Source organism: Elgaria multicarinata, chromosome 8, assembly GCF_023053635.1.
Source record: "Elgaria multicarinata webbii isolate HBS135686 ecotype San Diego chromosome 8, rElgMul1.1.pri, whole genome shotgun sequence".
Lineage (NCBI taxonomy): Eukaryota > Metazoa > Chordata > Lepidosauria > Squamata > Anguidae > Elgaria > Elgaria multicarinata.
Genome location: NC_086178.1, coordinates 82,080,423 through 82,095,486, shown reverse-complemented (window position 1 = coordinate 82,095,486; position 15,064 = coordinate 82,080,423). Strand labels below are relative to the sequence as shown.

Genomic DNA, 15,064 nt, shown 5'->3' with positions numbered 1-15,064 from the left:
TAAGCAGTTCCCCTGGAACCATATCCTCCCAAGGAGCTTTTCTAGAAGGCAGAGAATTAATGAGACTTTTATATTCATTTGGAGCTACAGGGTTCCAGTCAGGACAAGATGCAAAGACAGACAGATTGAGTTCACACATAATGCTAACCAGTTGTTGAATTCTGGGTTGTTGTGTTGTTAGCTGTCCTAACAAACCATGGTTTGTTAACCATGAACAACCCAGAAAGAGAATCCATGGTTTGTTGATAGATTGTGAACTCTGGATTGTTGTGAACCCAGAACTGTGGATCATTCATGGGTTGTTTCATCAGGATGCAGAGGTGGTGGGCAAGAGTGGTAAAAATACTTTGATCATCTGAAACCCACGGTGGGGCAACAAAACATGGGTTAATGTTATGTGTCAGAGAGTGATGTTAGGAGTGGACCCAAACCAACCACACCTAGGGAGTTTCTAATAAGGGAAGGAAAAATGGGCCAGCAGTTGGCTGAGGACATTTGATCATCAACAGCACAATTTGCAACCTCTTTTTATTTATTTTATTTTATGCTGACTCTGATGTTTTAATTATCTGCCATGATGCTTCCGGATTTGTTTGTTTTAATTGTTTAATTGTTGACTGCTTTCTTTAAATCTTGTTATTGGAATGTAGCTAGCCACCTTGCACACTACTCTGGTAACTACTCTGGTATCTGGAAAGGTAGGATATACTTTATTTTAATAAATAACAAAATAAAACCTCTTTTGCAACCAGGCGCTCCATCTTGATGGAGGAGGCAGGGAGGTGGCCCAGCAGCCAAAGGAGAGAGTGAGGGAGTTGTGACAGGAGGGGAGGGGAAACTGCCTCCCCCCTGTCCCAGGGCACCAGCACTCTGTGCGTTGCTTTTTTTTATGGTCTTGTGCAGAGGCAGCCCAGCGGCCAGTCAACTTGCTTGGCCATCTCCTCCCACCTGTCCGGACCCACCGTGCTTCACTCAAGTTTTTTTTCTCTGACTGCGCTGCTCCACGGAGGCATGTAGTTGGCCCAGCAGCCATTGGACTTGCTGCTCCACCCCCTCCCACTGTCGCTGCTGATGGTGACCCAATCAGGGTTCACCAGTGTCTGGGGACACGCCTCTGGCACAAAGCCGGAGGAGGGGGATAGATGCAAGATTCGGGTCTGCCCCTCGCTAGCTTGAAAAAGTCGGAGTAAGTGCTCAACCTTTTTAAAGCAGGGCTTTGGTGGAATGCCTTGGGAGGGCTCCATAATGGCAACTGCCACCACTGTGGATCCACCCCGGAGCAAACCCCTTGTCAAGACGGCCCCAGGATCCAGAACGTAGTGGAATCTCTTTCCAACCTACTTCCATCTATAGCTGGCATAGTTATTCATCCTTTATTACGTCAAGATTTTTTTAAATATTCTCTTTGCAAGTGGAGGCAAAAATTTTAAGGCATCTCTTCTGCATCTCTATCATTCCCATTACAGGTATACAAATGAAATTTAAAATTAAGGGCAAATACAGACCAACCTGCTCTATTAATACCAGAGTCATTGGAGCTCCTAAAGGGAAAATAGCTCAACTTTCCTGATGAAAATTCTAATTCCTCACATATTATACAATGATTTTACTCTATCCTGGCTTTTGAATCCTCATTAAAATGTTGGATCAATTTTTTTTTTTAAAAAATGATAGAAATCCAGTCCCTACTGAATTGTTCCAATGGTCCTGTATAATATATATTTACAAAAAACAATGTACAATTGTAAAAACAATTTACAAAAACAACCCAAAGCCAAACAACATTCAGGATCAATAAATAAGTACTACCATCAATTCACAAAACATTTGCATTAAATTCTGGTGAAATCATAATTGCTAAATCAAAACTTGGTATACCCTTGCTTACTGATACAATGGTTGGCAACCAATATACTATATAACTAGGGAGTATGGAGAAATCCTTAAAATTCACATATACCAACATAGTTGACCAAATGGCAACGTTCTAGGAAAGAGCCTGAACAGGAAAAACATAGAGTTGAAATTCGGGGTTAAAGCTGGTCAAACCTGCCTGATGGGAAGGCTAATAGAAAAACATATCAAGAAACATTATGAAGTTTTACATTGTAATTGATGCTCAGTATGTGCAGCATTTTTTAAAAAATGCCTACAAGATATGAAGCATCAACGTTCATCCTGATCTTTCCAGACATAACTCTCCTGCTGCTACTTAATGAGCACTGCAAGGGAGACCAGAGTTTAGTTCTGTGAAAGCTGCAAAGACCTGGCATGAATCTTGTAGATAATTGACTGGTTTTGCCTGTAATTTGGAAATACATCTCAAGAAGGAGATATAATTATGATGCCGTCACTGTGTTGAAGATATAGACAGTTCTGGGCTTGTGAATCAGATGTTTACAAAGCAATGCTATTTTTCCAGTGTTCTTACTCATGACTAATGTTCCTAGGCACTTGGAAATGAAGAAGGTCCATTCTGAGAAAAGGAAAATTCCTGGCCACCAAGTTATTAAAGGTTACTAGTCATAATGCCTATATGTTACTTCCAAGTTTAGAAGCTTTACTGGGGAACAACAAAGAGGGAAAACTTTCCCTCATATCCTGCTGGTGGGTTTAATATAGCAATCTCTATGCTTGATATAGAACTATTTTGTATTTTGGCCCACCCCCTTTCAAATTGCCAATATTTCCTTATCAGGGACTTTTAAAAATGGAGGTAAACATTTTACATTCCCCACTACTAGGGTGACCATAGGCTCAACTTCTGCAATGTGCTGTACATAGGGCTACCTTTGTGCCTAGTCTGGATTCTTCAATTAGTTCACAATATGGCAGCCAAGTTGGTCACCGGGGTGACCCTATTACACCAGTTTAAAAATCACTTCACTGGCTGCCAATTAGTATCTGGGCAAAGTATAAAGTGTTTTGATTATTACCTTTAAAGCCCTACATGGTTTGGGTCTAAGTTACCTGTGGGATCACCTTCTCCCATACAATCCGCCCCACACATTCAGGTCCTCTGGGAAGAATTTACTCCAGTCGTCAAAAACTAGGCTGACAACTATTACCCAGAGGACCTTTTATTCTGCCACTCCCGACTGTGGAATGACCGGTTGGAAGAGATTTGTCAACTTAGTCTTCCGGAATTTAAGAAAGCCATAAAGACAGATCTCTTCTGGCAGGCCTACCAAGTTGAATTTTAAGATACCTTTTAGTTTTGTATGTTTTTAATCAGTTATATGTATTTTATGATGTTTTGTATTTGGTGTTGCACCCTGCCTCGATCCAGAGGGAGAGGCGGGTGAGAAATAAATTTATTATGATGATTATGATTATAAAAGGGGGACAGGCCTCCTTTATCTTTAACAGTTGTATTGAAAAAGGAATTTCAGCAGGTGTCATTTGTATGCATGCAAATTTCACCTGGTGAAATTCCCTCTTCATCACAACAGTTAAAGTTGCAGGAATTCTTCCTAGCGTAATCAGATACAAAAGAGGACAGGGCTTCTGAGGCTTTAACTGTTGTGATGAAGAGGGGATTTCACCAGGTGCTGCAGGCATACAAATGACACCCACTGCAACTCCCTTTTCAATACAACTGTTAAAGATACAGGAGCCCTGTCCTCCTTTTCATATGGTTACTTTACTGTAGACATTCAAGGCAAGCCCTTCCTTGTAACAGAAACATTGTTGGTATTTTATACAAACAATTATATTTCAATACAGCAGAGAGGCAGCACTACAAGCTGATGACAACATGCTTCAGGCGATATGAACTGTCAGTGTGCTTGACGGAGGTAGGAGAGCCAGAAGTGCAGACGTGCCGGGGTTCACTGATAGTGTACATTTTCTCAACCTATTCAAGTATATGGGCAAGCCACTGGTGCAATAAATATGAAGTCACAGCTGTGATCATTCCGATATACGGGTCTATTTCTGGACTCTGGTCAGCTAGAGCACTAGAGCACCGAATAATGCTATGGCCACAGATTTGTCAAATGCATGTGTGATGTACTGACATGAAGGCTGCTCTGAGGATTCTACTAGTCCTCTGGAAAGAGTCAAAGTAGGGATCGTAAGAGGCCATTTTCTCTTGATTGTTGGTGTGTTCTCACAAGGAGTGAACCCCCCCCCCCAGAAGATCTTGCTTCACTTGCTGAGTGCAGCAAAAGCAGTGTATCAAAACCGTACAGTCAGGGCCAAAACAATGTCACATGGGAAGTTCTGTTATTGTAGGGTTGGGGAAATCATGGCCATATTGTTGGACTCCAACTCCCTTCAACCCTGACAATAGATCATGCTGGCTGGGGTTGATGGGAGTTAGAATTTAAGAATAGCTGGAGGGATATAGGTTCCCCACTACTGTGTTATTGCAACTCCCCATTATTATCATTATCATTATTATTATTATTACTATCATCATCATCATCATCAAAAGCAGCTTAGGGAATTGGATTGGGGCAATGGCAGTATGGCGTGGGTCTAACCTTTTACCCCACGGTGTGGCCCCAATCCAAACCCTGCCCAAACCTGCTATTAGCCTCACAGAGGAAAACTTATAGGCACAAACATTGTTTTTTTTTGGAAGTGTTACCCTCTGTGACTAATAGCAGCTCCAGGTGGCAAGAAGGATTTAAGTTGGGAAATGCTGCTTTAAGGAGGAGTGACTTGAGTTTGGTAAATACATAAATAAATAAATAAATAAATAAATAAATAGGGAGAGGTTTCATGTACCTTGTAATTTGATCCTCACACTTCTGTTTTTACTTACATAATATAGTAGCAAAATGGCTGTCTCATTATGATAAACAGGAGGCTGCGGGGCGGGGCAAGACAAGGAGTTCTAAGTACATGTGTCCTATTATGTGACCCCTGTGTTGATGGAAACTGGACAACCCATTGCCAAGCATGAGGGGCAACTTTTACACTCACTGCAACAAGGTCTTCCAATGCAACAGTTTATTTTGCCTGGTATATGAGAATGGTAGCCACTCACGTACAGCTGGAAACTAATGGAACACAACTGTGGTACAACCTGCCCCAATGGCACATTTAGGGGCTGTCTATATGTGGGGAAAGCCCCACGGTGGCTGAGGATCTGGGCTGCATTGGTTAGACGATGCAGGTGCAGCTTTGCAGCCACTACTGTGTTTTCCCGCAATGCTGCGGTTTGAAAATGCCAGGGATTTACCCCAAATTTTTCAATCAAAGCAATGTCAATATGGCGCTACCACCTTTTGATATTGCTCCAGGGCCAATGCCTGGTGGAAGGCAACTGGTGATTGGTAACCTTCCACCAGGAAGAGGGCGGAGGCTGCTCTGGAACCTGAATGGCTGCCCAGAAATCCCACGCTCCCTCCTCGGCATCGGGATTACCTGGAACCACCATGGGAGAGGGACAGCATGGGCGGGGCCTCTGTTTCAGCCACTTGGTGGTGTGGGCCTTGCTACAGGGTTTTGGAGTGTCACTGTTCTAGGAGGTTTTAGTAATAAAGGAATCCAGCAAGGAAAAGACTCTGAAGTTATTGCCTGGTAGTCTAGGGGCAAGTGGCAGGCTGAGCAGGTAAGCTCACCCATATGGTCCCTATGCCTGAGGGATACTACATGTTTGAGAGGGAGGCGACACCAACCCGGCGCTGTGAAGACAGCCCTTTAAGCTAATGTCTGTTTTGGTCGTCAGTTGGAACACAACTGACAACTCTGCCTGCGCCTATTTGCATAGCCCCACCACAAAACCTACATAACCCCACCATGGATTCTGTTTCTTGGTAGATACTAAAATGTGGCTCTAGGAATATCAATGTAATATAAATATAAGCAGCTTCCCTGTGAATTGCACAGATTTCACAGATTTCAATAGAGAAAGTGTGTGTGTGTGTGTGTGTGTGTGTGTGTGTGTGTGTGTGTGTTTATTTTATACACCTATGTGTGAAATAGACTGTCCCACCCCCCATAGAGAGCAATTGGTGAGTAACAGGAGAATTGGTACTGCAGTATACATTGTTGCTGCTTCTCCTTGCTAAACACACCCAGATAACTCTCTAACCATAGTCTGCCTACCTCGGTTGCATTGCTTGCTACTAAAGGCCAATGGAACACTAACCATGCTTTAATCCAGCCTCCCTCAACCCAGTGCCCTCCAGATGTGTTGGACTACAACTCCCATCAACCCCAGCCAACACAGCCATGCTGGTTGTGGTTGATGGGAGTTGCAGTCCAACATATCTTAATGATTAATGATTAAAGGTGCAATGCTACGCATGTTTAGACAGCAAAAAAGTCCTATAACTCCCGGCTGGCTGGGGGATGCTGGGAATTATAGCACTTTTTTTCTGTCTAAACATGTGTAAGATTGCAGCCTAAGCCTGAATCCATCCTCCCTGTCCTGCATCTTCTTTTGTTCTGATCTCTCATCTCATTTGCTTTATGTCCTCCAGTCACAGCTCCTTCCAGGCCTTTGACCCACTTTTGCCACCTCATGCCATGACCCCCATCTTTACTGCTACGGTTGACTAAAACCTTACATGCTGCGAAGATGACGATAGGAATTCGTGGTTCCGAGGGAAATGGCAGACATGTGGATTGATGATAGGAACATCAACCAGGCCAGCCTAGAAGGACAGCTTCCGTCTCTCAACATGATCTTGAAACTGGGAGCCAGTAGTGAAGGGTTGGATCAGTAAGAGCTGCCCTTGAGAATGTGTTCAGTTGGAATGTCATCTTATTAGATTTCATGTCTGCCAGAAGGCCCTCCTGACATTTTCACATTTAGTATTATTATTATTATCAGTGTACATGGTGCTGTACAGAGTAAAACAATAAAATAGCAAGTTTTAAGTTAATAGTAAGTTAATAATTACAACTCTATTATTGAAACAGCCTTATCAGACTAAATGCAACAGTGCATAGTGCAAACAAGACACTTGGTGATTGGGAAATGGAAATCAGTAACAATTTCAAATAGAGAGATTTACATAATCATATTTGCTACACTGACATTTTGCTTTCTGTTGCCCATTAACCTGTTTATTTGCTTTAGAGAGAAAAGAACAGCATTTCCTTCCTTCCTTCCTTCCTTCCTTCCTTCCTTCCTTCCTTCCTTCTCTCTCAGTCTGATCACCTGGTAACATTCTTGCTCGTGTTCCATTTTTTTCTTTCAATGCAGAATTTCATGGTATCTACTACACTGTGAACATTTTTGTCATGTAACATGATTTCCTGTCTGCGTACCTTCCACTTGTCCCTACTCTTGCCACCTTGTTCCCACCCCTCCACCACAATTTCCCTCTGTCTACGGTGACCATATGGAAAGGAGGACAGGGCTCCTGTATCTTTAACAGTTGCATAGGAAAGGAAATTTCAGCAGGTGTCATTTGTATATATGGGGAACCTGGTGAAATTCCCTCTTCATCACCACAGTTAAAGTTGCAGGTGCCCTGCCCTCTTTTAAATTTGGTTATTCTAGTATAGCTCTTGCAGCTTTAACTGTTGTTAACGAAAGGAGGTAACTCCAGAAGGATCAAACTTAGAAACATGCTATCAAAATAAAAAGTAAGGGAAAAACAGCCATGTTTCTACAACACCAACTAACAGAAAGGGGAGCAAAACTGTGCTATGCAGATACACCCATTCAGAAACATCACAATCAAACCCCCATAGAAATGGCACAAGGTGTGAATACAGGGAACACATTACTGTTTCTTTGCAGTACCATGGTGCTCCAGAAAAAAATAATAATAGATTTTTCCTGATTGTGAAAAAATACAGGCAAAGTGGGGGGAAATCATGGGGCGGCTGCAGGACCATCATGACCTCATGTGGATAGCTTGCAAAATTGCTCAAGCAGGGCAAAGCGATAACATAGTAAAAGCCTAGTCTGATCAAGTTCTTAATCTCAGCCTCTCTACATGAGGTTTTTATCCTGCAATTGAGATTGGTTACTCACAGATGTTTCTGTGTCCTTTTACATTACAGCTCCAGGGCCACTCCCATGTTTTCTGACCTTTATCCCATTTTTTTAAAGATTGAGGATAATGAGCTATTTAAATATTGCAAGTTGAATTTTTTCAGGAAGTTAATTTTTTCAGGAAGTTATGCTATAACAGTGGCTATACCACAGCGCCATGTAGCAGCTGTATAATGATATATGTAGAACTTGTGGATAAAGAAACTCCCCAGGAAAAAAGTGGAAGAGCGTGTAAAGGGACAATCTTAATCCTGCAAAGAATCCGGAAGCAGAAGTCCCAGTAAAGTTGTGGGATAAAAAGCCTCTGTGTAGAGAAACATTCTCTCTCTCTCTGTAGGCATCATGGCAATAGATCTCATACACCATCTGGAGCTTTAGATGAAAATAAGAGCTAAAGGTTTTCTATTACCCATGTGGTAATTTGTTAATGGAGAGAGCAGTTCTATGTTCCCTAGCATCCCAAGGCCATAGGATTGCTCAGAAAAACCCTTCTAAGGTCCGAAAAGCAACCTTGAAGTAGGAGGAAAGGGGCGTTCTGCTGGGTGGGGAGGCAGGGAGACTAAAGAAGCCAGGATACGAGATATCCCAACCCTCCTCCAACTTCCTCCCCCACCCCCCAAGGTACCCTCACTAGATGGACTGAAAAACCAGTCTAGTGAAATCACCGGAAGGGGAGGATGGGTCTCCATTGCTCTTCCTGCCCTGCCAGCTTCAGCTGAGCAGGGCATAGGAATCTTGGAAGCCTCCAAGTTCAGAGCATTCTGAACAATTGATTAGTTATTTGACATCATATCCAGTATTCAGAACTATATGAAGGCTGCAATCCTATACACACTTACCTGGAAGTCAGTCCCATTGAAATCAGTTTGGATTACTTCTGAGAAGAAATGTATAGGATTGTGATTGTAAACAGAAACCACTGCATCAAACTCTACTGTAGGTATACTTCCTTGTATCGTCAATTGCACGGAGACCAAACATAATATACCAGTTCTGTATTTTGATTCCTTTTCTTCCTTTCCATTGCTCATTGTTCAACAATTTTATTGGACACAGAATCTTATGATCACGCACATCTTATAAATAATATGATCACACACATGATAAGAACGCACATGCTCCTCTTTTGCTGTGTGCACACATGTTACAAAATGGTCAGGCGTGGTATTCCAGCATGTGAACATATAACATGTTTAAAAATATTTGATATGTGAAGTAGCTCAAATAGTCTTAACAGCCTGTGGGAGGTAGCGTTTACTTAGAAAGGAAATTTGGATTTGTTGTTGAAACACAAGCCAGTCTAGAAATGGTGTGTGTGTGTTTGGGCCAGGGTTTTTGTTCTGATTCCATTCTATGTAAAAAGTTAAATATGAAAGGAAACATCTGTATCACAGGAATTGTTCCTTTCATGAAGGAGGTGAGGAGGGGAAAAAAGGAAAAACTTACGGCTGGTCCATTATACAGAATCTGTTCATTTCATATTCTGATAAGTTCTGAAAGAGAGAGAGAAAAATATTTCTGAAGAAAACAGATAAATCAAATGAAGAGTAAATTGAAATTGAGTTTCACTTTGGCTGGCACACAGATTGCATACTATGTAGAGTTAGTCATATTCTTTTAACATTACTTTTAGTTTAGAACATAGCACAGAATGATTAAGTCCAAGTTACTTATTAACGCGTTATTACTAACACTTGGTGATTATTGTGGAGGGCAAGTAGCACACGTTGTACGGTGCAAAATCTTCCCAGAAATGCATTCTGTGAGAAACACTGGTTAATGAATAATTATGAAAATAACAAACAGAAGATTCTTTTAGCAAGTCTCCTTTTGGGAGCTTCCATTGATTATCTTTCTAAGGGCATTTTGTAATCCCGGAGAATCTGGGGTAAAGGAAAGAGGGCAGGAAACATTGCTAACTCAGAAATAAAACCATTCAACCAGTTTGCTTCAGCCAATGGCTTTCTTTTACTCTTGAACATCTGTGGTTTAGAATCCTGGTCAGGTCTGGTTTTAAGCAAATTAGCACCTTAGATGGCATATAGAATGGATCCTCCCAGCAGCCTATCTCATTTAGCACTGTGACTGGGAAAACAACAACAACAATAACCCTCAGGTTCTGTTCACACATGCATGTCCATCTTTTGATGACTGCAGTGTTGTTTTAGAGCATTTCTACATGAGGCTTTTATTGCACACTCATGATTGGCCACACACAGAAGTTTGTGGGTCCTTTACATGACATCGTCAACCTCCAGTATGTCTTCCACATTTCCTCCCTTTATTCCGCTTTCAAGTTCATGGTGCCATATCGGGAGTGTGTAAAGCTGGCATTTGGCTATAATTCATCCACTAGATGGCACTGTTTCATTGAACATATAGTGCATTGCTGAGAAGGGATGTTTTCCATTCCAAATTACCTGTTCACCATCTAAAGGATCCCATTGTAAACCTGGAAAGACTCCAGAAGAAGAAAGCCCAGTAAGAGTGTGGGGCTACATCTACACCAAGCAGGATATAATACTTTGAAAACTGTGTGAAAGTGGTATATGCAATGTGTCCTAGGCCTGAACAGTTGTCAAAACTGCTATAAACCGTTATAAATCATTAGTGTAGATCCTGCCTGGGGTTTTGCTTAAGTCAAGTCAGCCCTGCATGTTGTTGTTGTAGATAGGTTGTGTTCCAGTTCAGCAGCAGAGCATTATTCCTGGTAGACTGAAATATTCTCCTACTGGTTTCTGAATGCTGCTGTTTTATATCCTGGCTAGAGTTTTGGGGCATGTCTAGACCTGGTGATATCCCGGGGATTGCCCCGAGATCATCTCTGTGCATCCACATGATGCACAGGGGATCCCGGGAGCAGGGAGGGATGATCCCCCCCTTTCCCTGGGACATCACCCTACACATTTTCCTGCTTTTTCCTGCAGTCCCGAGACTGTGGGACATGTGGCCGGGCCTCCTGTTTTCATCCCGGCTCCTCGTGAGTAACTGTGAGGACCCGGGCATGGAGCTCTTCAGGAGTTCCAAGCCCATCGGGGGTGGGGTGGGGTGAGCGGGACTTTTTTTAAAAAAGAAAACAACTTACCTTTTGCGCACAAGTGCTCATGCGCTCATTTTTGATTAAAAAAACAAAACAAAATGGTGGGCGTGACGTAGACTGAGGGGGGCAATCTTTCTCCTGGGACCGTCACGCACACATGTAAAATGAGAGGGGCAATGTGGCAATCATAAAATTGTGAGATCATCGCCTTCAACCCCCTCGTCTAGCCATGCCCTTTGTTTTGCTTCCCCCACCCCCTACCCCTTTTAGGGCAGTTGTTAGGAAAGCAAGGAGAAAGTGATTTAGCAATACACCTTGGCTGAAGAGTCAGCTTTTGTACCAAGCTCCCCATTCAGGCCTACTGGAAACTGCTGGACCCCATCCACTGATCCACCCCAAGACTACTGTGTTCTTGCCATCACCACAAATCCATCTCTCACCTAGATTCCACCCAGGTATTAGAACACTAGATTTCAAGAGATGGAAGTCATGCTGTCTAGTCTAGAAGCATATGTGTGGAGTACATTGCGGAATCTATCCAAGAAGCTGCAATCTAGTCTGGACTATTGCTTGCCTAGCAAAAACAAAACAAAAACAAAGACAAAAACAAAAAAAAATCAAAGTGGAACTAAGTGGATCTGACTATCCCTAAAGTAAATATAATAAGTGGGAGACATGTAGTATTTCAGCAAAACTGAACCTCTACAGACTATTTTCCAATTCAACTGTATCTCTGCTTCTCATTAAGATTCTTATCTGAATTAGGAAAATAAGGCGTTTCAGACATTTGAAAACCATCTATATTTAATACTAATCCTATAATTATAATGTAACACAAAACAGAAACCTAGTTTCACACACTGTGTACCATAATTAGGGGATGCCTCACCAGTTCTGGAAATCAGCAAATTCTTATGGAACATGAAAATATAAATCTAAAACAAGCAACCCAGTCTTCTTATTATTGATGTCACTTTTTGTATGCTGGGCCTTCACTGTGACGAATAACAATGTATCTAGCACCAAATATTTATATTTTTCCTTCTATTTTAAATGAACTTACTTAGAAAATGGATAGGAAAGGAGCAGCCAGCTTTTAAACTAGCAGATTGAAATGAAGGAGAAATTCCACACATGATTTTCCCCCCTCCTACATGCCAAGAAAAAGGTATCAGCTTGTTCTGCTGTTCTTAAAGCACAGGAGTCAGAAAAAAAGTAAGCAACCCATTCTAGGAAGAAATTACTATATATTTTCCAAGTTGTTTTTTTTTAAAAAATTGGAAAAACAGTTTATGAAATATTTTATTTTAGAATTATGAATAAAATGTTGAAGACAAGGTATTCCTTTACTCCCTCTCAAAATGATTTTTAAAAATGATGTAATCTCATTTAAAATATTAAATTTCAGGAGATTCTGAAGCTAAATTCAGCTACTGCAACACTCAGTAGTGCAACGGAGCAGTTTGCCACTGAATTACAGGTTTTTCTCTTTGCATTTGCAGCACAGACTGCATGGCATCCCATGAAATGTGGCCCATGGAGAGCATCTGGGAGAGAAAATGCCCCCCCCCCGGACCTTTGGATGTTTCCCACCCCTGTTCTAGTGAGTTATTAAAGACTCTTCTGCCCAATTAACTATTAAAATAGGGCAAAAAGGATGTTCAGGGGTCTGGAAACAAAGCCCTATGAAGAGAGACTGAAACAACTGGGCATGTTTAGCCTGGGCATGTTTAGCCTGTAATGAATTTGCCCGGCACTTCCAGAATAAAATCTTTTGCATCCGCCAGGACTTAGACTCCAGTGTTATAGCAGGTGAATCTAGTGAGGTGTCCAGAGTACAGTCTTGTCCTGTAATCTTGGATGAGTTTCAGTTGGTACAGCTCGAGGATGTGGACAAGGTGCTTGGACAGGTCCGCGCAACCACCTCCGCTCTGGATCCTTGCCCCTCTTGGCTAATAAAAGCTAGTAGGGATGGAACAGCCGGCTGGGCCAAGGAAGTGATTAATGCCTCTCTACGAGAGGGAGTGGTCCCAGACCATCTGAAAGAGGCGGTTGTGAGACCACTCCTGAAGAAAACTTCCTTGGACCCGGAAAACCTTAGTAACTACAGGCCGGTAGCAAATGTTCCATTCCTGGGCAAGGTCCTTGAGCGGGTGGTGGCGGGCCAGCTCCAGACACTCTTGGATGAGACTGATTATCTGGGTCCACTTCAGTCGGGTTTCAGGCCTGGCTTTGGCACGGAAACAGCCTTGGTTGCCCTGTATGATGACCTATGTCGGGAGAAAGACAGGGGGAGTGTGACTCTGTTGATTCTCCTTGATCTCTCAGCAGCTTTCGATACCATCGACCATGGTATCCTTCTGGAACGTCTGGCTGAGTTGGGAGTGGGGGGCACTGCATTGCAGTGGTTCCGCTCCTACTTAGCAGGACGGCTCCAGAAGGTGGTACTTGGGGGACATTGCTCGGCCCCGTGGACTCTCCAGTATGGGGTTCCGCAGGGGTCGATCTTGTCCTCCATACTGTTTAACATGTACATGAAACCATTGGGTGCGGTCATCCAGAGTTTTGGAGTGCGCTGTTATCAGTACGCTGACGACATGCAGCTCTACTTCTCCCTTTCATCCTCATCAGGTGTGGCTGTGGATGTGCTGAACCGGTGCTTGGCTGCGACAATGGACTGGATGAGGGCTAATAAACTGAAGCTCAATCCAGACAAGACTGAGATGCTGCTGTTGGGTGGTTCATCTGATCGGATGGGGGGTGTTCAACCGGTTCTGGATGGGGTTGCACTCCCCCTGAAGGAGCAGGTCCATAGCTTGGGGGTTCTCCTAGAACCATCTTTGTCATTTGAGGCTCAGGTGGCCTCGGTGGCACAGAGTGCTTTCTACCAACTTCGGTTGGTGGCCCACTTACGCCCCTATCTGGACAGGGATAACCTAGCTTCAGTTGTCCATACTTTGGTAACTTCCAAATTAGATTACTGCAATGCCCTCTACATGGGGCAGCCTTTGAAGACAGTCCGGAAGCTGCAGCTTGTGCAAAATGCGGCGGCCAGATTGATAGCTGGAACAGGGAGGTTTGAGCATATAACACCGATTCTGGCCCGCTTGCATTGGCTGCCTATATGTTTCCGAGCCCAATTCTCTTCTCCCAGGCATTTTAAGCAGCATTTAATAACGTTAAGTTTGTTTTTAATGGACCCCAGAATTGTTGTTTTAAATGGATACTGTTGTTGTTTTTATACTGTTTTTATGTTTTTTAATTTTTTGTGTGTACTTTTAATGTTTCCTATTTTTAATTGTTGTAAACTGCCCAGAGAGCTTCGGCTGGGGGGCGGTATATAAATGTAATAAAATAAATAAATAAATAAATAATTCAAGGTGCTGGTCTTAACCTATGAAGCCCTACATGGCTTGGGACCACAATACCTGATGGAACGTCTCTCCCGACATGAACCTACCCATACACTGTGCTCAACATCTAAGGTCCTCCTCCGAGTGCCTACTCCGAGGGAAGCTCGGAGGATGGCAACAAGGGAGAGGGCCTTCTCAGTGGTTGCTCCCTGACTGTGGAATGATCTTCCCGATGAGGCTCGCCTGGCACCAACGTTGTTATCTTTTCGGCGCCAGGTCAAGACTTTTCTCTTCTCCCAGGCATTTTAACAGCATTTAACAATGTTAAGTTTGTTTTTAATGGACCCCAGAATTGTTGTTTTTAAATGGATACTGTTGTTTTTATACTGTTTTTATGTTTTTTAAATTTTTTGTATACTTTTAATGTTTACTATTTTTAATTGTTGTAAACCACCCAGAGAGCTTCGGCTGTGGGGCGGTATATAAATGTAATTAAATAAATAAATAAATAAATAAGAAGAGAAGATTGAGGGGAGATATGATAGCACTCTTCAAATACTTAAAAGGTTGTCACACAGAGGAGGGCCAGGATCTCTTTTCGATCCTCCCAGAGTGCAGGACACGGAATAACGGGCTCAAGTTAAAGGAAGCCAGATTCTGGTTGGACATCAGGAAAAACTTCCTGACTGTTAGAGCAGTACAACA

General features: G+C 42.7%; 1 protein-coding gene across 2 annotated transcripts in view; it reads right to left on the bottom strand.

The window, feature by feature from the left end:
* BLNK (B cell linker) overlaps positions 1-15,064 on the bottom strand; it is a 122,756-nt gene that overhangs the window by 65,688 nt on the left and 42,004 nt on the right. For both annotated transcript variants that reach the window (XM_063132853.1, XM_063132852.1), the window contains exon 3: positions 9,413-9,459. In XM_063132853.1, coding sequence (XP_062988923.1) covers positions 9,413-9,459 — 47 coding nt within the window. The remainder of the gene's footprint in view (positions 1-9,412; positions 9,460-15,064) is intronic.